At 45.1% G+C, this 24,895-nt stretch overlaps 1 protein-coding gene across 2 annotated transcripts in view; it reads left to right on the forward strand.

The window, feature by feature from the left end:
- The window catches only part of LOC309560100 (leucine-rich repeat and fibronectin type III domain-containing protein 1-like), a gene marked incomplete at its 3' end in the record, with an annotated part of 327,508 nt that overhangs the window by 280,722 nt on the left and 21,891 nt on the right, over window positions 1-24,895 (forward strand). The window contains exon 3 of one of the 2 annotated variants that reach the window (XM_082263629.1): window positions 22,839-24,237. In XM_082263629.1, the coding sequence (XP_082119755.1) occupies window positions 22,859-24,237 (1,379 nt within the window). In that variant the 5' untranslated portion in view covers window positions 22,839-22,858. Of the gene's footprint in view, window positions 1-22,838; window positions 24,242-24,895 lie in introns of those variants that run through there. The other variant, XM_082263630.1, reaches the window with a different exon arrangement.

The following is a 24,895-nucleotide window of genomic DNA, read 5'->3' on the forward strand; positions in this document are numbered from 1 at the left end:
TCTGACCTCAACCTGATAGAACACCTTTAGGACATGGGTATCCACAGAACTTTTTTCAGGGGGGGCGTCATTTTAAGGTCACCCATGCTCCACCCTTTTTTGACAGTGTCATGAAGGGAAGTGATCTGGTGGCTACACTGCTAATGGATTGTTTCCATATGACAGGCAACACTTGGCTTGTCAGGTTTATATACAGTAAGTGAGATGCTTTCTTTTAGGCCTTGTTTTCATTTACGTTTTCAGGGCAGTAAAATCGCATGACTGAGCCACGTTTTTCACAACTCTCTTTTTTGCCACACCTCTCCACCTATTTACACCATTAGTGCTAATTAAATCCAGGCATGTGGGTAGATCCTGACTTTGTTGTTGCAATCTTGCCCGAGCCTGGACCAACTGAGTGATGTCAGCCAACAGCAGACTTTAGTCCACTGACAGCTGAAAACATGTCACAGAGTGCAGAACGAACTGCACTCTTGTGATCCACAGGAGAAGTAGGGCCATACTTCCATGGCTATACTTCCCCTTTTAAGAAAGGTTATCAATGGCAGCCCCCATGCTTTTTGTATGACTAGGCCGCTTTAGACTAGGTTCACACTATAGAAGCTTTAAGAGTCACATTTGCGCGGACATGGCAACCCATTCATTTGAATGGGCTGCCGTGCTTCCTGAAAATGCAGGAAAAGGAAAAGCTCAATTTTTGAACCACAATAGCAGTGCGGTTCCCAGTGCAGGAATCGTCTGCTGCGATTTCAACCACATGTGGATGGTTGCGGCTGCAGGAACCTAAGTAGGGATGCTTGCTGTTACAATGTGACAAGTAATAAGTGGTGGAGCTGCTAAGTTTGTTCAGTCATGAAGTGATAACTGATTATGGTGTGTGATCCCTGACCATGCACTCCAGAAGAAGTGTTCCCATTTCCATGTGATGCTGATCAGATTGGATGTCTTGTAGATTGAAGTGAGGGATAACCATGAGGAGGGCATCCCCATGCACAGAGAAAGCTGCTGGCAGTGTACTCTTTGTTGAGGAGGATGGTAATAAAGTTTGCCCTGTCAGAGCTCCTACCTGTCTATCATCAGAAATCCATGGCCAGTGTGTGGAGATAAAGGACAAGCCTCAGCAGCGAGAACAACGTGGTTAGCAGCATCCAGGGAGCAGCCATGTGCATCTCAGTCACTCTGCCGATCCTCCAATCACCACTCCCCCCACTGCTCCACCCCTCACCCTGCCCTCTCCAGCACTGTGTGCCCTGCTCCAGAGCCTCCGGTCACCTGTCATCTCAGTCTCTCCACTCCAACACACTGAGCACCTGGTAACAAGCAGGGAGCTGTCACTTTAGTTAGACAAGAGGCTAATCGCCTGGTGTATGTGGTGGGCCGTGTGGGGCACGGGACTGTTTTTTTTTCATTGATATGTGCTATTTTGTCCCTTCCTGTTGAAGACAGGACTTTACCGCCCACTCCACACTGCCACCCTAGGTGGCTGCCTGACTCACCTGCCCTGCCTCTGCCATTAGATCAAGTTCTTCTGACTGCCTTTTCTTTTCACCGCCACTGCTGGTGTCCCGATCCCCGCAGCCTCTCTCCTCTCCTCCGCAGGCCACAGCTCCGCCCCTCCTGACTAATGTCAGCACGGAATCCTTGGCCCGTCCGGCCCCTGCAGCTGTCAGAAGGGGAGAGGATGGAGACAGAGAGAGGAGGGAGCCGGTACGGGGGATCACTTGGTTGCAATTGGCGCACCAGCCACTGTATGGGCAAAAACACAGTGTGTGTGACAGTCTGACACAGTGTGGATTATTAAACATATACAGTATAATGGGGAAAGAGGCTGGAGGTTGAAGTTCCACCCCCCTTGCCCCCCCTTGTGGACGCCCATGCTTTAGGATGACTATGAGCCCCAGGCCTCCGCGTCTAGCATCAGTGCCTGAACTCACAAACGAGCTTCTGGAAGAATAGTCAAACATTCCCATAGTTACACTCCTAAAACCTTGTGGACAGCCTTCACAGAAGAGTTGAAGCTGTCATAGCTGCAAAGGGTGGGCCAACTCAATATTGAACCCTACAGACTAAGACTGGGACACCATTAAAGTTCATGTACGTGTAAAGGCAGGTGTCGCAATACTTTTGGTAATATAGTGTATGTATATATATATATATATATATACACACACACACACACACACAGAAATAATAACAGTAATCATGACTAGGGTTGAGCGGACACCTAGATGTCCGTGTTCGACGGGTTCGGCCGAACTTTAAAAAAAAGTCCGGGTCCGTGTCCCGGACTTTTACCGAACTTTTCCCGGACACCGAACCCCATTGAAGTCAATGGGGACCCGAACTTTAAGGCACTAAAATGGCTCTAAAACACCAAAGGAAAGGGCTAGAGTGCTGCAAATGGCAGCAAAACGTAATTAAGAGCATGGCAAGTGCTCTGCAAACAAATGTGGATAGGGAAATAACTTAAAACAACAAAAAAAAACAGAAAAATAAAACAATGTTCTTCTTCATCTCTGAAGGACGAGGCCCATATGGAGTAGGAGGGAGGTTGAGGTGGTGGTGGATGTGGCGGTGACATAGGCGTGCGCACAGGGTGTGCTGGGTGTGCCTGGGCACACCCTAATCACCTAGGGCACATAGCATTGCCAGTGAGGAGATGGGAAAGATCTCCCTGGGACCTGCTCTGCTCTATTTCTCCTTGCCTACAGGTACATGGCCCCGATACATTACTCTCCCTGCTGGCAAACACATGCATGTGTATTTCAACTTTGGGGTGCACACCTTAATGCAATAGGCTGCGCACACCTATGGGCGGTGTAGGTGGAAGCGGCGGTGGAGGAGGACCAGGGCCGGATTAACAGCATCATGGGCTTGGTGCTGAGGATTTTGAAGGGCCTTAAGGGCCGTGCCTTGCCATGCACCCAGAGGAGGAAGGGTGCAGCCATGCATGCCTAATTCAACATGGGATGCTGTCTCTGAAGCCCATAAACACATCCATGCATCGCCAACTGTCCCTCCTTGTCCGGCCTTCACGCTGTGTGGGGAGGTTCTGAGGGTGCTGCCTGGGGAAGCGAGCATAGAAGCCAGACTTCTGTGTTTACAAGTGACAGAAGAGCGGTAACAGTGAATATGGCCAACCCGGGGCCTATATAAAAGGTAGGGGCCTGGAGCTGCAGCTCCAATAGCCCCTACATTAATCTGGCCCTGAGGAGGAGGACGAGGTAGCCAACACTGCTTCTTTTCAAAAATTTTAAATGAGGGTACACCCCAAAAGAGTGAGAAAGAGCAAAAATGGAACAATGGGTGGGTAAGGTCGGTATCCATTGCTATTCTGCATAAGGTACGGAAAAGTCCCGTGGGATCCATGCCTGGTTCATTTTAATGAACGTGAGCTTGTCCACATTGTCTCTGGACAGGCGGCTGCGCTTGTCTGTTATAACGCCCCCAGCCGTGCTAAATACCCGTTCAGATAATACACTGGCTGCAGGGCACGCCAGCACCTCCAAGGCGTAAAGGGCAAGCTCAGGCCATGTGCCCAATTTGGAGACCCAGAAGTTGAAGGGGGCAGACCCGTCATTCACTACATGTAGGCGTGTGCACACATACTGCTCCACCATGTTGGTAAAATGCTGCCTCCTGCTAAGACGTTCCATCTGAGCTGCTGGTGCTGCTGTTTGTTGTGGCGTGCTGACAAAGCTTTTCCACATTTCGGCCATGCTAACCCTGCCTTCTGAGGTGCTGGCGGTGCCCTGGTTGCGTTGGCGACCTCCTCCTCCTCCTCCTCTGCCTTGTGCTTCCACTGTGGCCCCGCTGTCAGATGGGAATGCCAGCAGCATGGCGTCTACCAGCGTGCGCTTGTACTCGCGCATCTTGCGATCGCGCTCCAGTGAGTGAATTAAGGACGGTACGTTGTCCTTGTAACGGGGATCCAGCAGCGTGGCCACCCAGTAATCAGCACAAGTTAGAATGTGGGCAACTCGGCGGTCGTTGTGGAGACACTGCAGCATGTAATCGCTCATGTGTGCCAGGCTGCCCAGAGGCAACGAAAGGCTGTCCTCTGTGGGAGGTGTATCGTCCGTGTCCTCTGTATCCCCCCAGCCACGCACCAGTGATGGCCATGAGCTGGCCTGGGTGCCACCCTGCTGTGAACATGGTTCCATCTCCTCCTCCAGCTCCTCCTCCTCCTCCTCCTCCTCATCCTCCAGAACTGTGCCCCTGCTGGACAATTGCGTCCCTGGCGTTTGCGTGTGCAGGAACCCACCCTCGGAGCCCCTTGCGAATGACTGCCCTGAAAGCCTTGGAAATGTTACCTCTTCATCCTCCTCCTCCTCCTCATCCTGTGCCACATCCTCTTCCATCATCGCCCGAATTGTTTTTTCAAGGAGGCATAGAAGTGGGATAGTTAAGCTGAGAACGGCGTCATTGCCACTGGCCATGTTGGTGGAGTACTCAAAACAGCGCAACAAGGCACACAGGTCTCGCATGGAGGCCCAGTTATTGGTGGTGAAGTGGTGCTGTTCCGCAGAGCGACTCACGCGTGCGTGCTGCAGCTGAAACTCCACTATGGCCTGCTGCTGCTCGCACAGTCTTTCCAGCATGTGCAAGGTGGAGTTCCAGCTTGTGGGCACGTCACATATGAGGCGGTGAGCGGGAAGGCCGAAGTTACGCTGCAGCGCTGCCAGGCGAGCAGCAGCAGGGTGAGAACGCCGAAAGTGCGCACAAACGGCCCGCACTTTCTGCAGCAGCTCTGACATATCGGGGTAGTTTTTAAGGAACCTCTGCACCACCAAATTCAGCACATGCGCCAGGCAAGGGATGTGCGTCAAACCGGCTAGGCCCAGAGCTGCTATGAGATTTCGCCCGTTATCGCACACCACCAGGCCGGGCTTGAGGCTCGCTGGCAGCAACCACTCATTTGTCTGCTGTTCCATGCTCCTCCACAACTCCTGCGCGGTGTGTGGTTTGTCCCCCAAACAGGCAAGTTGTAAAACTGCCTGCTGTCGTTTACCCCTGGCCGTGCTGAAGTTGGTGGTGAAGGTGTTACGCTGTCCGGATGAGGAGGCGGTAGAGGATGAGGAAGCGGAGTAGGAGGAGTTAGGAACAGGAGGCAAACTGAAGCGCCCTGCAATCCTCGGTGGTGGAAGGACATGCGCCAAATTGCTATCCGCCTCAGGCCCATCCGCCACTGCATTTACCCAGTGTGCCGTTAGGGAGATATAACGCCCCTGACCGTGCTTACTGGTCCACGTATCCGTAGTTAGGTGGACCTTGGCACAGATGGCGTTGCGCAGTGCACACCTGATATTTTCCCCCACTTGGTTGTGCAGGGAAGGGATGGCTTGCCTGGAAAAGTAGTGGCGGCTGGGCACGACGTACTGTGGGACAGCCACCGACATAAGGTTTTTAAAACTGTGCGTCTCCACCAGACGGAATGACAGCATTTCAAAGGCCAATAATTTTGAAATGCTGGCATTCAGGGCCAGGGATCGCGGGTGGGTAGGGGGGTACTTCCTCTTCCTCTCAAGTGTTTGGGAGATGGAAAGCTGAACGCTTCCACGGGACATTGTGGAGATGGTTGTTGGTGACCCAGGTGGTGGTGTTGCTGACAGATCGTCTGTTTGCGGGGTGGCAGGTGCCGATATCACTACAGATGTGGCTGGAGCGGCCGAGACTGCAGCAGAAGAGGAAGCAGGATGAGCCAGAGACGTTTCTTGGTTTTGAAGGTGTGTACTCCACTGCAGCTCGTGCTTTGCACTTAGATGCCTGATCATGCAGGTTGTGCTCAGGTTGAGAAGGTTTATGCCTCGCTTCAAGCTCTGATTGCACAGGGTGCAAACCACTCGTGTCCTGTCATCAGCACATTTTCTAAAGAACTTCCACGCTAGAGAACTCCTTTGAGCTGACTTTGGTGCGCTCGTTCCCTTGCTGCGTTGGGCAGTAGCGGGCGTAGTGTCTAGGGCACGGCCGCTCCGCTTCTGCACCCTGCTCCCTCTTCTGCTGTGCTGGTGGCTCTGTGCGACCACCGCCTCTTCCTCCAAACTACTCAGGTCACCTGCATGACGTTCATTCCATGTGGGGTCGAGGACCTCATCGTCCTCCACATCATCTTCCACCCAGTCTTCACCCCTGCCCTCCTTGTCGGTCTCCACAATGCTGAACGCCGCAGCAGTTGGCACCTGCGTTTCGTCATCATCGGAGACGTGCTGCGATGATCCTTGCATGTACTCATCTTGAGAAATAAGTGGTTGGGCATCGCTGCACTCAATCTCTTCCACTTCTGGGGCAGGGCTAGGTGGATGGCCCTGGGAAACCCTGCTGACAGAGTCCTCAAAAAGAATAAGAGACTGCTGTATGGCTTGGGGCTCAGACTGCTGGCCTGATTTGCAAGGGGGTGAGGTGAAAGACGGTTGGACATTGGCTGCAGGTGCCAACTCTGACCTTTCTGCAGTAGACTGGGTGGGAGACAATGTGAAGGAACTGGAGGCACTGTCAGCAGCAAACCAATCTACTATCGCCTCAACTTGTTCTGGCCTCATCACTTCTAGGGGCGTTTGATGCCCTACCAAATACTGATGCAGGTTCTGTCGCCTACTCACACTTGAGGAAGGTGTTTCACTTGTGCGTGTAGCTGGCACAGATTGACCACGTCCTCTCCTTGCAACAGGAGCTCTACCAGCAGCACCACGACCCAGGCCACGGCCCTTATTTGACGGTCTCCTCATATTTCTGTAATTTAAGATCTTGCCCTAGAAAGGTTTTTATTGAATAGCGGAATAGGAAATATGATCCAAAAAAGTGTATGTATCTCGCACGTACAAAACCACACTAGGCCCCAATTACTATTGTTTCTACCCCTAAAAGGATGGATGAGGAGTAGGAGGAGTATGGAACAGACAGCACCCTCAAATCTTCAGAAGTATGAGATGAACCCCAAAAACTTGGAAAGGTGGATCTCACACGTACCGACACAGACTATCCCGCAATTCAATTGATCCTCAAAGGTTTTTATTGAATAGCGGAATAGGAAATATGATCAAAAAAAGTGTATGTATCTCGCACGTACACAACCACACTAGGCCCCAATTACTATTGTTTGTACCCCTAAAAGGATGGATGAGGAGTAGGAGGAGGAGTATGGAACAGGCAGCACCCTCAAATCTTCAGAAGTATGAGATGAACCCCAAAAACTTGGAAAGGTGGATCTCACACGTACCGACACAGACTATCCCGCAATTCAATTGATCCTCAAAGGTTTTTATTGAATAGCGGAATAGGAAATATGATCAAAAAAAGTGTATGTATCTCGCACGTACACAACCACACTAGGCACCAATTACTATTGTTTGTACCCCTAAAAGGATGGTTGAGCAGTAGGAGCAGGAGTATGGAACAGGCAGCACCCTCAAATCTTCAGAAGTATGAGATGAACCCCAACAACTTGGAAAGGTGGATCTCACACGTACCGACACAGACTATCTCGCAATTGAATTGATCCCCAAAGGTTTTAATTGAATAGCGGAATAGAAAATATGATCAAAAAGAAAGTGTATGTATCTCGCACGTACACCACCACACTAGGCCCCAACTACTATTGTTTGTACCCCTAAAAGGATGGTTGAGCAGTAGGAGGAGGAGTATGGAACAGGCAGCACCCTCAAATCTTCAGAAGTATGAGATGAACCCCAAAAACTTGGAAAGGTGGATCTCTCTCACACGTACCAACACAGACTATCCCCCAATTTAACTGATCCCCAAAGGTTTTTGATTAAATAGCGGAATAGAAAATATGATCCAAAAAAAGTGTATGTATATCACACGTACACAACCACACTAGGCCCCAATTACTATTGTTTGTACCCCTAAAAGGCTAGATGAGGAGTAGGGGGGGTATGGAACAGGCAGCACCCTCAAACCTTCAGAAGTATGAGATGAACCCCAACAACTTGGAAAGGTGGATCTCTCTCACACGTACCAACACAGACTATCCCCCAATTTAACTGATCCCCAAAGGTTTTTGATTAAATAGCGGAATAGAAAATATGATCCAAAAAAAGTGTATGTATATCACACGTACACAACCACACTGGGCCCCAATTACTATTGTTTGTACCCCTAAAAGGCTAGATGAGGAGTAGGGGGAGTATGGAACAGGCAGCACCCTCAAACCTTCAGAAGTATGAGATGAACCCCAACAACTTGGAAAGGTGGATCTCTCTCACACGTACCAACACAGACTATCCCCCAATTTAACTGATCCCCAAAGGTTTTTGATTAAATAGCGGAATAGAAAATATGATCCAAAAAAAGTGTATGTATATCACACGTACACAACCACACTAGGCCCCAATTACTATTGTTTGTACCCCTAAAAGGCTAGATGAGGAGTAGGGGGGGTATGGAACAGGCAGCACCCTCAAATCTTCAGAAGTATGAGATGAACCCCAAAAACTTGGAAAGGTGGATCTCTCTCACACGTACCAACACAGACTATCCCCCAATTTAACTGATCCCCAAAGGTTTTTGATTAAATAGCGGAATAGAAAATATGATCCAAAAAAAGTGTATGTATATCACACGTACACAACCACACTAGGCCCCAATTACTATTGTTTGTACCCCTAAAAGGCTAGATGAGGAGTAGGGGGAGTATGGAACAGGCAGCACCCTCAAACCTTCAGAAGTATGAGATGAACCCCAACAACTTGGAAAGGTGGATCTCTCTCACACGTACCAACACAGACTATCCCCCAATTTAACTGATCCCCAAAGGTTTTTGATTAAATAGCGGAATAGAAAATATGATCCAAAAAAAGTGTATGTATATCACACGTACACAACCACACTGGGCCCCAATTACTATTGTTTGTACCCCTAAAAGGCTAGATGAGGAGTAGGGGGAGTATGGAACAGGCAGCACCCTCAAACCTTCAGAAGTATGAGATGAACCCCAACAACTTGGAAAGGTGGATCTCTCTCACACGTACCAACACAGACTATCCCCCAATTTAACTGATCCCCAAAGGTTTTTGATTAAATAGCGGAATAGAAAATATGATCCAAAAAAAGTGTATGTATATCACACGTACACAACCACACTAGGCCCCAATTACTATTGTTTGTACCCCTAAAAGGCTAGATGAGGAGTAGGGGGGGTATGGAACAGGCAGCACCCTCAAACCTTCAGAAGTATGAGATGAACCCCAACAACTTGGAAAGGTGGATCTCTCTCACACGTACCAACACAGACTATCCCCCAATTTAACTGATCCCCAAAGGTTTTTGATTAAATAGCGGAATAGAAAATATGATCCAAAAAAAGTGTATGTATATCACACGTACACAACCACACTAGGCCCCAATTACTATTGTTTGTACCCCTAAAAGGCTAGATGAGGAGTAGGGGGAGTATGGAACAGGCAGCACCCTCAAACCTTCAGAAGTATGAGATGAACCCCAACAACTTGGAAAGGTGGATCTCTCTCACACGTACCAACACAGACTATCCCCCAATTTAACTGATCCCCAAAGGTTTTTGATTAAATAGCGGAATAGAAAATATGATCCAAAAAAAGTGTATGTATATCACACGTACACAACCACACTAGGCCCCAATTACTATTGTTTGTACCCCTAAAAGGCTAGATGAGGAGTAGGGGGAGTATGGAACAGGCAGCACCCTCAAACCTTCAGAAGTATGAGATGAACCCCAACAACTTGGAAAGGTGGATCTCTCTCACACGTACCAACACAGACTATCCCCCAATTTAACTGATCCCCAAAGGTTTTTGATTAAATAGCGGAATAGAAAATATGATCCAAAAAAAGTGTATGTATATCACACGTACACAACCACACTAGGCCCCAATTACTATTGTTTGTACCCCTAAAAGGCTAGATGAGGAGTAGGGGGGGTATGGAACAGGCAGCACCCTCAAACCTTCAGAAGTATGAGATGAACCCCAACAACTTGGAAAGGTGGATCTCTCTCACACGTACCAACACAGACTATCCCCCAATTTAACTGATCCCCAAAGGTTTTTGATTAAATAGCGGAATAGAAAATATGATCCAAAAAAAGTGTATGTATATCACACGTACACAACCACACTAGGCCCCAATTACTATTGTTTGTACCCCTAAAAGGCTAGATGAGGAGTAGGGGGGGTATGGAACAGGCAGCACCCTCAAATCTTCAGAAGTATGAGATGAACCCCAAAAACTTGGAAAGGTGGATCTCTCTCACACGTACCAACACAGACTATCCCCCAATTTAACTGATCCCCAAAGGTTTTTGATTAAATAGCGGAATAGAAAATATGATCCAAAAAAAGTGTATGTATATCACACGTACACAACCACACTAGGCCCCAATTACTATTGTTTGTACCCCTAAAAGGCTAGATGAGGAGTAGGGGGGGTATGGAACAGGCAGCACCCTCAAACCTTCAGAAGTATGAGATGAACCCCAACAACTTGGAAAGGTGGATCTCTCTCACACGTACCAACACAGACTATCCCCCAATTTAACTGATCCCCAAAGGTTTTTGATTAAATAGCGGAATAGAAAATATGATCCAAAAAAAGTGTATGTATATCACACGTACACAACCACACTAGGCCCCAATTACTATTGTTTGTACCCCTAAAAGGCTAGATGAGGAGTAGGGGGGGGTATGGAACAGGCAGCACCCTCAAACCTTCAGAAGTATGAGATGAACCCCAACAACTTGGAAAGGTGGATCTCTCTCACACGTACCAACACAGACTATCCCCCAATTTAACTGATCCCCAAAGGTTTTTGATTAAATAGCGGAATAGAAAATATGATCCAAAAAAAGTGTATGTATATCACACGTACACAACCACACTGGGCCCCAATTACTATTGTTTGTACCCCTAAAAGGCTAGATGAGGAGTAGGGGGAGTATGGAACAGGCAGCACCCTCAAACCTTCAGAAGTATGAGATGAACCCCAACAACTTGGAAAGGTGGATCTCTCTCACACGTACCAACACAGACTATCCCCCAATTTAACTGATCCCCAAAGGTTTTTGATTAAATAGCGGAATAGAAAATATGATCCAAAAAAAGTGTATGTATATCACACGTACACAACCACACTAGGCCCCAATTACTATTGTTTGTACCCCTAAAAGGCTAGATGAGGAGTAGGGGGGTATGGAACAGGCAGCACCCTCAAACCTTCAGAAGTATGAGATGAACCCCAACAACTTGGAAAGGTGGATCTCTCTCACACGTACCAACACAGACTATCCCCCAATTTAACTGATCCCCAAAGGTTTTTGATTAAATAGCGGAATAGAAAATATGATCCAAAAAAAGTGTATGTATATCACACGTACACAACCACACTAGGCCCCAATTACTATTGTTTGTACCCCTAAAAGGCTAGGAGTAGGGGGAGTATGGAACAGGCAGCACCCTCAAACCTTCAGAAGTATGAGATGAACCCCAACAACTTGGAAAGGTGGATCTCTCTCACACGTACCAACACAGACTATCCCCCAATTTAACTGATCCCCAAAGGTTTTTGATTAAATAGCGGAATAGAAAATATGATCCAAAAAAAGTGTATGTATATCACACGTACACAACCACACTAGGCCCCAATTACTATTGTTTGTACCCCTAAAAGGCTAGATGAGGAGTAGGGGGGGTATGGAACAGGCAGCACCCTCAAACCTTCAGAAGTATGAGATGAACCCCAACAACTTGGAAAGGTGGATCTCTCTCACACGTACCAACACAGACTATCCCCCAATTTAACTGATCCCCAAAGGTTTTTGATTAAATAGCGGAATAGAAAATATGATCCAAAAAAAGTGTATGTATATCACACGTACACAACCACACTAGGCCCCAATTACTATTGTTTGTACCCCTAAAAGGCTAGGAGTAGGGGGAGTATGGAACAGGCAGCACCCTCAAACCTTCAGAAGTATGAGATGAACCCCAACAACTTGGAAAGGTGGATCTCTCTCACACGTACCAACACAGACTATCCCCCAATTTAACTGATCCCCAAAGGTTTTTGATTAAATAGCGGAATAGAAAATATGATCCAAAAAAAGTGTATGTATATCACACGTACACAACCACACTAGGCCCCAATTACTATTGTTTGTACCCCTAAAAGGCTAGATGAGGAGTAGGGGGAGTATGGAACAGGCAGCACCCTCAAACCTTCAGAAGTATGAGATGAACCCCAACAACTTGGAAAGGTGGATCTCTCTCACACGTACCAACACAGACTATCCCCCAATTTAACTGATCCCCAAAGGTTTTTGATTAAATAGCGGAATAGAAAATATGATCCAAAAAAAGTGTATGTATATCACACGTACACAACCACACTAGGCCCCAATTACTATTGTTTGTACCCCTAAAAGGCTAGATGAGGAGTAGGGGGGGTATGGAACAGGCAGCACCCTCAAACCTTCAGAAGTATGAGATGAACCCCAACAACTTGGAAAGGTGGATCTCTCTCACACGTACCAACACAGACTATCCCCCAATTTAACTGATCCCCAAAGGTTTTTGATTAAATAGCGGAATAGAAAATATGATCCAAAAAAAGTGTATGTATATCACACGTACACAACCACACTAGGCCCCAATTACTATTGTTTGTACCCCTAAAAGGCTAGATGAGGAGTAGGGGGGGTATGGAACAGGCAGCACCCTCAAATCTTCAGAAGTATGAGATGAACCCCAAAAACTTGGAAAGGTGGATCTCTCTCACACGTACCAACACAGACTATCCCCCAATTTAACTGATCCCCAAAGGTTTTTGATTAAATAGCGGAATAGAAAATATGATCCAAAAAAAGTGTATGTATATCACACGTACACAACCACACTAGGCCCCAATTACTATTGTTTGTACCCCTAAAAGGCTAGATGAGGAGTAGGGGGGGTATGGAACAGGCAGCACCCTCAAACCTTCAGAAGTATGAGATGAACCCCAACAACTTGGAAAGGTGGATCTCTCTCACACGTACCAACACAGACTATCCCCCAATTTAACTGATCCCCAAAGGTTTTTGATTAAATAGCGGAATAGAAAATATGATCCAAAAAAAGTGTATGTATATCACACGTACACAACCACACTAGGCCCCAATTACTATTGTTTGTACCCCTAAAAGGCTAGATGAGGAGTAGGGGGGGTATGGAACAGGCAGCACCCTCAAACCTTCAGAAGTATGAGATGAACCCCAACAACTTGGAAAGGTGGATCTCTCTCACACGTACCAACACAGACTATCCCCCAATTTAACTGATCCCCAAAGGTTTTTGATTAAATAGCGGAATAGAAAATATGATCCAAAAAAAGTGTATGTATATCACACGTACACAACCACACTGGGCCCCAATTACTATTGTTTGTACCCCTAAAAGGCTAGATGAGGAGTAGGGGGAGTATGGAACAGGCAGCACCCTCAAACCTTCAGAAGTATGAGATGAACCCCAACAACTTGGAAAGGTGGATCTCTCTCACACGTACCAACACAGACTATCCCCCAATTTAACTGATCCCCAAAGGTTTTTTATTAAATAGCGGAATAGAAAATATGATCCAAAAAAAGTGTATGTATATCACACGTACACAACCACACTAGGCCCCAATTACTATTGTTTGTACCCCTAAAAGGCTAGATGAGGAGTAGGGGGGGTATGGAACAGGCAGCACCCTCAAACCTTCAGAAGTATGAGATGAACCCCAACAACTTGGAAAGGTGGATCTCTCTCACACGTACCAACACAGACTATCCCCCAATTTTACTGATCCCCAAAGGTTTTTGATTAAATAGCGGAATAGAAAATATGATCCAAAAAAAGTGTATGTATATCACACGTACACAACCACACTAGGCCCCAATTACTATTGTTTGTACCCCTAAAAGGCTAGATGAGGAGTAGGGGGGGTATGGAACAGGCAGCACCCTCAAATCTTCAGAAGTATGAGATGAACCCCAAAAACTTGGAAAGGTGGATCTCTCTCACACGTACCAACACAGACTATCCCCCAATTTAACTGATCCCCAAAGGTTTTTGATTAAATAGCGGAATAGAAAATATGATCCAAAAAAAGTGTATGTATATCACACGTACACAACCACACTAGGCCCCAATTACTATTGTTTGTACCCCTAAAAGGCTAGATGAGGAGTAGGGGGGGTATGGAACAGGCAGCACCCTCAAACCTTCAGAAGTATGAGATGAACCCCAACAACTTGGAAAGGTGGATCTCTCTCACACGTACCAACACAGACTATCCCCCAATTTAACTGATCCCCAAAGGTTTTTGATTAAATAGCGGAATAGAAAATATGATCCAAAAAAAGTGTATGTATATCACACGTACACAACCACACTAGGCCCCAATTACTATTGTTTGTACCCCTAAAAGGCTAGGAGTAGGGGGAGTATGGAACAGGCAGCACCCTCAAACCTTCAGAAGTATGAGATGAACCCCAACAACTTGGAAAGGTGGATCTCTCTCACACGTACCAACACAGACTATCCCCCAATTTAACTGATCCCCAAAGGTTTTTGATTAAATAGCGGAATAGAAAATATGATCCAAAAAAAGTGTATGTATATCACACGTACACAACCACACTAGGCCCCAATTACTATTGTTTGTACCCCTAAAAGGCTAGATGAGGAGTAGGGGGGGTATGGAACAGGCAGCACCCTCAAACCTTCAGAAGTATGAGATGAACCCCAACAACTTGGAAAGGTGGATCTCTCTCACACGTACCAACACAGACTATCCCCCAATTTAACTGATCCCCAAAGGTTTTTGATTAAATAGCGGAATAGAAAATATGATCCAAAAAAAGTGTATGTATATCACACGTACACAACCACACTAGGCCCCAATTACTATTGTTTGTACCCCTAAAAGGCTAGGAGTAGGGGGAGTATGGAACAGGCAGCACCCTCAAACCTTCAGAAGTATGAGATGAACCCCAACAACTTGGAAAGGTGGATCTCTCTCACACGTACCAACACAGACTATCCCCCAATTTAACTGATCCCCAAAGGTTTTTGATTAAATAGCGGAATAGAAAATATGATCCAAAAAAAGTGTATGTATATCACACGTACACAACCACACTAGGCCCCAATTACTATTGTTTGTACCCCTAAAAGGCTAGATGAGGAGTAGGGGGAGTATGGAACAGGCAGCACCCTCAAACCTTCAGAAGTATGAGATGAACCCCAACAACTTGGAAAGGTGGATCTCTCTCACACGTACCAACACAGACTATCCCCCAATTTAACTGATCCCCAAAGGTTTTTGATTAAATAGCGGAATAGAAAATATGATCCAAAAAAAGTGTATGTATATCACACGTACACAACCACACTAGGCCCCAATTACTATTGTTTGTACCCCTAAAAGGCTAGATGAGGAGTAGGGGGGGTATGGAACAGGCAGCACCCTCAAACCTTCAGAAGTATGAGATGAACCCCAACAACTTGGAAAGGTGGATCTCTCTCACACGTACCAACACAGACTATCCCCCAATTTAACTGATCCCCAAAGGTTTTTGATTAAATAGCGGAATAGAAAATATGATCCAAAAAAAGTGTATGTATATCACACGTACACAACCACACTAGGCCCCAATTACTATTGTTTGTACCCCTAAAAGGCTAGATGAGGAGTAGGGGGGGTATGGAACAGGCAGCACCCTCAAATCTTCAGAAGTATGAGATGAACCCCAAAAACTTGGAAAGGTGGATCTCTCTCACACGTACCAACACAGACTATCCCCCAATTTAACTGATCCCCAAAGGTTTTTGATTAAATAGCGGAATAGAAAATATGATCCAAAAAAAGTGTATGTATATCACACGTACACAACCACACTAGGCCCCAATTACTATTGTTTGTACCCCTAAAAGGCTAGATGAGGAGTAGGGGGGGTATGGAACAGGCAGCACCCTCAAACCTTCAGAAGTATGAGATGAACCCCAACAACTTGGAAAGGTGGATCTCTCTCACACGTACCAACACAGACTATCCCCCAATTTAACTGATCCCCAAAGGTTTTTGATTAAATAGCGGAATAGAAAATATGATCCAAAAAAAGTGTATGTATATCACACGTACACAACCACACTAGGCCCCAATTACTATTGTTTGTACCCCTAAAAGGCTAGATGAGGAGTAGGGGGGGTATGGAACAGGCAGCACCCTCAAACCTTCAGAAGTATGAGATGAACCCCAACAACTTGGAAAGGTGGATCTCTCTCACACGTACCAACACAGACTATCCCCCAATTTAACTGATCCCCAAAGGTTTTTGATTAAATAGCGGAATAGAAAATATGATCCAAAAAAAGTGTATGTATATCACACGTACACAACCACACTGGGCCCCAATTACTATTGTTTGTACCCCTAAAAGGCTAGATGAGGAGTAGGGGGAGTATGGAACAGGCAGCACCCTCAAACCTTCAGAAGTATGAGATGAACCCCAACAACTTGGAAAGGTGGATCTCTCTCACACGTACCAACACAGACTATCCCCCAATTTAACTGATCCCCAAAGGTTTTTTATTAAATAGCGGAATAGAAAATATGATCCAAAAAAAGTGTATGTATATCACACGTACACAACCACACTAGGCCCCAATTACTATTGTTTGTACCCCTAAAAGGCTAGATGAGGAGTAGGGGGGGTATGGAACAGGCAGCACCCTCAAACCTTCAGAAGTATGAGATGAACCCCAACAACTTGGAAAGGTGGATCTCTCTCACACGTACCAACACAGACTATCCCCCAATTTTACTGATCCCCAAAGGTTTTTGATTAAATAGCGGAATAGAAAATATGATCCAAAAAAAGTGTATGTATATCACACGTACACAACCACACTAGGCCCCAATTACTATTGTTTGTACCCCTAAAAGGCTAGATGAGGAGTAGGGGGGGTATGGAACAGGCAGCACCCTCAAATCTTCAGAAGTATGAGATGAACCCCAAAAACTTGGAAAGGTGGATCTCTCTCACACGTACCAACACAGACTATCCCCCAATTTAACTGATCCCCAAAGGTTTTTGATTAAATAGCGGAATAGAAAATATGATCCAAAAAAAGTGTATGTATATCACACGTACACAACCACACTAGGCCCCAATTACTATTGTTTGTACCCCTAAAAGGCTAGATGAGGAGTAGGGGGGGTATGGAACAGGCAGCACCCTCAAACCTTCAGAAGTATGAGATGAACCCCAACAACTTGGAAAGGTGGATCTCTCTCACACGTACCAACACAGACTATCCCCCAATTTAACTGATCCCCAAAGGTTTTTGATTAAATAGCGGAATAGAAAATATGATCCAAAAAAAGTGTATGTATATCACACGTACACAACCACACTAGGCCCCAATTACTATTGTTTGTACCCCTAAAAGGCTAGATGAGGAGTAGGGGGGGTATGGAACAGGCAGCACCCTCAAACCTTCAGAAGTATGAGATGAACCCCAACAACTTGGAAAGGTGGATCTCTCTCACACGTACCAACACAGACTATCCCCCAATTTAACTGATCCCCAAAGGTTTTTGATTAAATAGCGGAATAGAAAATATGATCCAAAAAAAGTGTATGTATATCACACGTACACAACCACACTGGGCCCCAATTACTATTGTTTGTACCCCTAAAAGGCTAGATGAGGAGTAGGGGGAGTATGGAACAGGCAGCACCCTCAAACCTTCAGAAGTATGAGATGAACCCCAACAACTTGGAAAGGTGGATCTCTCTCACACGTACCAACACAGACTATCCCCCAATTTAACTGATCCCCAAAGGTTTTTGATTAAATAGCGGAATAGAAAATATGATCCAAAAAAAGTGTATGTATATCACACGTACACAACCACACTGGGCCCCAATTACTATTGTTTGTACCCCTAAAAGGCTAGATGAGGAGTAGGGGGAGTATGGAACAGGCAGCACCCTCAAACCTTCAGAAGTATGAGATGAACCCCAACAACTTGGAAAGGTGGATCTCTCTCACACGTACCAACACAGACTATCCCCCAATTTAACTGATCCCCAAAGGTTTTTGATTAAATAGCGGAATAGAAAATATGATCCAAAAAAAGTGTATGTATATCACACGTACACAACCACACTAGGCCCCAATTACTATTGTTTGTACCCCTAAAAGGCTAGGAGTAGGGGGAGTATGGAACAGGCAGCACCCTCAAACCTTCAGAAGTATGAGATGAACCCCAACAACTTGGAAAGGTGGATCTCTCTCACACGTACCAACACAGACTATCCCCCAATTTAACTGATCCCCAAAGGTTTTTGATTAAATAGCGGAATAGAAAATATGATCCAAAAAAAGTGTATGTATATCACACGTACACAACCACACTAGGCCCCAATTACTATTGTTTGTACCCCTAAAAGGCTAGATGAGGAGTAGGGGGAGTATGGAACAGGCAGCACCCTCAAATCTTCAGAAGTATGAGATTGTGTTCACTGTACCCCACAAAGATTGAGTTCACTGCACCCCACAATGATTGTGTTCACTGCACCCCACAAAGATTGTGTTCACTGCACCTCACAAAGATTGTGTTCACTGTACCCCCCAAAGATTGTGTTCACTGCACCCCACAAAGATTCTGTTCACTGTACCCCACAAAGATTGTGTTCACTGCACCCTAAAAGGATGTTGTTCACTGCACCCCACAAAGATTGTGTTCACTGCACCCTAAAAGGATGTTGTTCACTGCACCCCAAAAAGATTGTGTTCACTGTACCCCCCCAAAGATTGTGTTCACTGCACCCCACAAAGATTGTGTTCACTGCACCCCAAAAAGATTGTGTTCACTGTACCCCCCAAAGATTGTGTTCACTGCACCCCAAAAAGATTGTGTTCACTGTACCCCCCAAAGATTGTGTTCACTGCACCCCACAAAGATTCTGTTCACTGTACCCCACAAAGATTGTGTTCACTGCACCCCAAAAAGATTGTGTTCACTGTACCCCCCCAAAGATTGTGTTCACTGCACCCCACAAAGATTCTGTTCACTGCACCCCACAAAGGATTTTGTTCACTGCACCCCAAAAAGATTGTGTTCACTGCACCCCAAAAAGGATTTTGATCACTGCACCCCAAAAAGGATGTTGTTCACTGCACCCCAAAAATGATTTTGTTCACTCCACCCCAAAAAGATTGTGTTCACTGCACCCCACAAAGATTGTGTTCACTGCACCCCAAAAAGATTGTGTTCACTGTACCCCCCAAAGATTGTGTTCACTGCACCCCACAAAGATTCTGTTCACTGTACCCCACAAAGATTGTGTTCACTGCACCCCAAAAAGATTGTGTTCACTGCACCCCAAAAAGGATGTTGTTCACTGCACCCCAAAAAGGATGTTGTTCACTCCACCCCAAAAAGATTGTGTTCACTGCACCCCACAAAGATTGTGTTCACTGCACCCCAAAAAGATTGTGTTCACTGCACCCCAAAAATGATTTTGTTCACTGCACCCCAAAAAGGATGTTGTTCACTCCACCCCAAAAAGATTGTGTTCACTGCACCCCAAAAAGATTGTGTTCACTGCACCCCACAAAGGATTTTGTTCACTGCACCCCAAAAAGATTGTGTTCACTGCACCCCAAAAAGGATGTTGTTCACTGCACCCCAAAAAGGATTTTGTTCACTGCACCCCAAAAAGATTGTGTTCACTGCACCCCACAAAGGATTTTGTTCACTGCACCCCACAAAGATTGTGTTCACTGCACACCAAAAAGGATTGTGTTCACTGCACCCCAAAAAGATTTTGTTCACTGCACCCCAAAAAGATTGTGTTCACTGCAGCCCAAAAAGATTGTGTTCACTGCAGCCCAAAAAGATTGTGTTCACTGCAGCCCAAAAAGATTGTGTTCACTGCAGCCCAAAAAGATTGTGTTCACTGCAGCTCACACACAGAAAAATGGATGTGGATCACTGACACCTGCCTATCTCCAATCCCACACCACACAGCAATATCGATTGTAGTTTGTAGAACACAGTTTCCCTAAAATTCAGCAGACTCTGTCCCTAACAGGATTGAGAAGAGATCGTAGATCAGGATTGAGTGCAGATTCACCCCACCCCCCACACAGCAATATCGATTGTAGTTTGTAGAAGACACTGACCCTATAATTCAGCAGACTCTATCCCTAAAATGCCTACAACTCGCCCTGCCTAAACACTCCGACCTGTCCCTCAATTCTATCCGGACACAAATGGTTTTTTCCTGCCTATCTTTCCCTAATCAGCAGCCAGCACATTGATGTGTGCTCTGTCCCTTAGCTAAGCAGCAGAATGACGCTGCTGCGGCGGCTGCCTCGAACTTATAAAGACTTGGTCACATGCTTCAGACGGCCAATCACAGCTACTAAGACATTTGCAGGCATGGCTGGGATGGCTTAAGGCACACCAGTTAAACGATTGTTGATTGGCTGTTGAAAGCCCGCCATGAAAAGAGCGCCAAAGCATGCAAAACCCGGAAATAAAACGACCGAACACGGATTTTTACCCGAACATACAGTAAAGTGTCCGTGTCCGTGTTCGGGTAAAAAAAATCCAATTATTCGGTACGAACACGAATAATACAGTCCGTGTTCGCTCAACACTAATCATGACACTATTTAATATTATGACTAAATTCATTAATCATACAGGATAATTTTTGTGCTGGCCAGTATGACCAGAAGCTCTGAAGGCAAAACATTTACACTACTAAGCCTGCATAGGGGAACAGAGACTAACGATATTCTGAAGTCTACAACTGCCCCCTTCCAATCCCAGGCACCATCGTAGCCATGTGGGCTGTTATACACCGATATATAGTGAGTGATTGGGTAATTGTATAAGTAGAGTATACATATACACAGTAGCCAGGATTTTGAATGAGAATGGAGCGTGAAGGAGCTAACAGGTTACTATAAAATGTAATGATATAGCTTCACCGACATCCTGTTAACAGTCTGATAGAGCAGGGGATTGGTTGAGATGCGTTTTCTGCTTGATGTGGATTTCTGCTTTATTAAATAAACTGAACAGAAGGATAAAACTGAGGTAGGAAAGAACATTTTTTATTACGAGTTCATCTATGCCATGATAGAAAAAAAAAAAGAAAAGAAAAGATTGTTACTTCAAAATGGAATGTCTGTCAATTTTAACGCTGATAGGGAACCTGTACTATAGTATCAAATGTTTTTAAAAAACAAACTTTAATAAATAAAAAAAAACCAGCAAAACACAATATACTGTATAACCCAATTTTTTGTAAAATGTGAAAGATGATGTTACGCTGAGTAAATAGAGGCCCAAAATGTCATGCTTTAAAAGTGTGCATGCTCGTGGAATGGCGCAAAAATAATGCTACCTAAAAATTTTCATAGGGGATGCTTTACAATTTTTAACAGGTTACCAGTTTAGAGTTACAGATACCGAAGAGGCCTAGTGCTAGAATTATTGCTCTCGTTAAAATGTTTGTGGCAATACCTCACATGTGTGTTGTAAACACTGTTTACATATCTTGGTTTGACCTATGTATGCATTCAGCAAAGCGCACAAGCTCGGGTGGGTAGGGGCGCTTTAACAAAAAATGTCATTTATTTTAGTATATTGTTTTTTATTTTTACACTGTCCCTTTATTTTATTTATTTACATTTTTTTTTATCATGTTGCCATTGCAAGAAATGTTAAAGCAGAGTTCCGGCCTCAAATACCTTTTTTAACTAAAAATATCCCTATAATACTAATCCATCGCCCTTTACAGAACTGCTATTCTCATACTTACAAGGTGTACGGTATTGGATTTTAGTCAATATCTTACTTTTAAAAACGCTGTCTGGGGGCGGCCATCTTGGATGTGGGCATCTGAAGCCGCAGTGTAATCTGCTGTATCCTTCTTCCTGATTCCAGGGAGTGTTCTGGGAGTTCTTCCTGATTCCAGCCTCCTGGGAGTGATGTCAAACAGCTCCCAGGATGCAATGCAAAGGTGGAAGTGATGTCGGTGGCCTCGGCCACAGAGGGGGGAGAAGGAGGAAGTACAATACTAAATGCCCTGAAAATAAGGTAAGGGACCCCTGAAAAAAATTGAAAATGCCCAATTGTTGATCAGCATAGCGAGCACTCCAGGAATCACTAACGTTGTGAAATAGGCCGGAACTCCACTTTAATGTTAAATAATAATGTAATTTTTTACCCTTACTCTTATCCTATATGCCTCTATACTGTTTTTCCTTTTTACTGATTGTTTAGTGGAGCTTGCAGGTTAGTCCATTAAACAGTAGGGAATGGTGTAGCCGGTGGATTTTTTAGAACCTCGGAGGCAGAACAGTGTCACATCCAGTTCTTTGTAACTTAGGGGGGGGGGATTTACTAAAACTGGTGCAGACAGAATCTGGTGCAGCCGTGCATGGTAGCCAATCAGCTTCTAACTTCAGCTTGTTCAAGTAAGCTTTGACAATAAAACCTGGAAGCTGATTGGCTACCATGCACAGCAGTACCAGATTTTGCACTCTCCAGTTTTAGTAAATCTCCCCCTTAATCTCCATATGCAAAGTGCACATACCCTAATGCCATAGAAAGCCTAAAAGGTGCAGAAAATTAAATTCAGTTGCTATGTGAGGAAGGCAAATCACCCTTCCAAAATACTTTTAAACCTTCAGAGTAAAAACATTGGGCCAATTTCTACTTTCCTTTCTTGTACAGTCTACAACATATATTCTTTATGTTATTTCTATATTAAACTTTCCTTTTTTCTCTTTTTTAGACTCTTTTGGCCAAGGGGCCATGGAGAAGCTGCTATGCCTGTTGCTGATGGGAGCTCTGGGGTACTTTGGGAGAGCACAACATTGCCCTGGCCGCTGCATCTGCCAGAGTAACTCTCCAACCCTTACGATGCTGTGTGCCAAGACAGGACTTCTATTTGTTCCACCAGCCATTGACCGTCGAACAGTGGAGCTACGACTGACGGACAATTTTATCACCATCATCCGGCGCAAAGACTTTGTCAATATGACCAACTTGGTGCACTTGACACTCTCACGGAACACTATTAGCCAGATTGTACCCCTGGCATTCTCTGATTTGCGTTCTTTGAGAGCCTTGCACATGAACAGTAACCGGCTTTCAAGTCTGAGATCTGAACACTTCCGTGGCTTGGGCAATTTGCGCCATCTGATTTTGGGCAACAATCAGATTAATACTATCCAGAATGGAGCCTTTATTGAGTTCCTTCCCACTGTGGAAGACCTTGACTTATCCTATAACAACTTAATAGAGCTGCCCTGGGAAGACATTGGGCAAATGGCCAACCTTAATACATTAACTCTGGATCACAACCTCATAGACTACATTGCTGAAGGGACATTTACTATGTTGCATAAGCTAGTAAGATTGGACATGACCTCTAACCGGCTGCACAAACTGCCTCCAGACAACCTATTCCTCAGGTCTCAAGTGTTGGCCAGTACAAGAGGCTCCAGTTCCTCCTTGTCCATTAGTTTTGGTGGAAACCCCTTACACTGTAACTGTGAGCTCTTATGGCTGAGACGGCTGACAAGAGAAGATGACCTGGAGACTTGTGCTTCTCCAGAACAGTTAACGGACAAGTATTTCTGGTCCATTCAAGAGGAGGAGTTTATCTGTGAACCTCCTCTTATTACCCGACACTATGCCAGCAAAACATTTGTCATGGAAGGACAGTCTGTAAACCTCAAGTGCAAAGCAGTAGGAGATCCTGAACCTTCCATCCACTGGATTGGTCCAGATGGAAAGCTTATCCACAATACATCAAGGATAGTGGCTCATGACAATGGAACCTTAGATATTTTCATAACAACACTGAAGGACAGTGGTTCTTTCACCTGTATAGCATCCAATGCAGCTGGGGAGGCCACTGCCCCAGTAGAAGTGGCAATAGTACCACTTCCATTGTTAGTTAATAACACGGCTCACATAAAAGAACCTGACCCTGGCTCTTCTGACATCACAACCTCCACCAAATCAGGCTTCAATGACACCAAAAGCCTCCAGGACAGAAGAATAGTGGTGGACAAGTTGAAATCCACCTCAGTTATCATTCAATGGCCATCAGAACGTCATATTCCTGGGATTCGCATGTATCAGATTCAGTACAACAGTTCTTTAGATGACTCTCTGGTGTACAGGTAAGATGTTATGATTTTGGGGTGGATCTGCATACATAGACTATTAAAACCATTTGCAGTATTTAGAAGATGCCATCTAATTGAATTATCCCACAGCTTCTGTTATCTGGAAATCCCTTGGTCAGATTCCCTGCCTGGGTTTTTTCATTTTTATTCTACTCACAATACTTTTGCTGCACATTGTAGGATCAAACATGGTAGTCATTTTTTAACATGGTTTCTTCCTCTTGTTGGGAATTTAGAAGGAGTAGTCTGACCATTTTAGTCTAAAGGCTACAGTCAAGTGGAACAAGAAATTTCAGTGCGCCATGTTGTCCCATAGAACAATTGCAGGTGGGCTTAGCTTTAAGTAAGCTCAGGTCTTTGAATATGAAAGTAACCTAAAGGACTACTGCACATAGTCACCCATATCACAGATTCAAGGCGAAAAAAGACCACTCTGTGACTAGAACCTTCATATTGCAATTCATAGGAACACTTTCCTTTTCTCATGGCTGTCTCATCTACACGTCACTAGCTATATGAAGTCAAAACTCTCTAAAGTTACCCATTGACATTGGATGATTGCTACCCAACCTGACGATTCTTTTGATAACAAAAGAAAGTTGTTTCTGAAAAATGTCAGTTGCCTTGATTGTATTTTTCCATTGATTATGGA

Source organism: Pelophylax lessonae (assembly GCF_965119305.1).
Source record: "Pelophylax lessonae genome assembly, chromosome: 7".
NCBI lineage: Eukaryota > Metazoa > Chordata > Amphibia > Anura > Ranidae > Pelophylax > Pelophylax lessonae.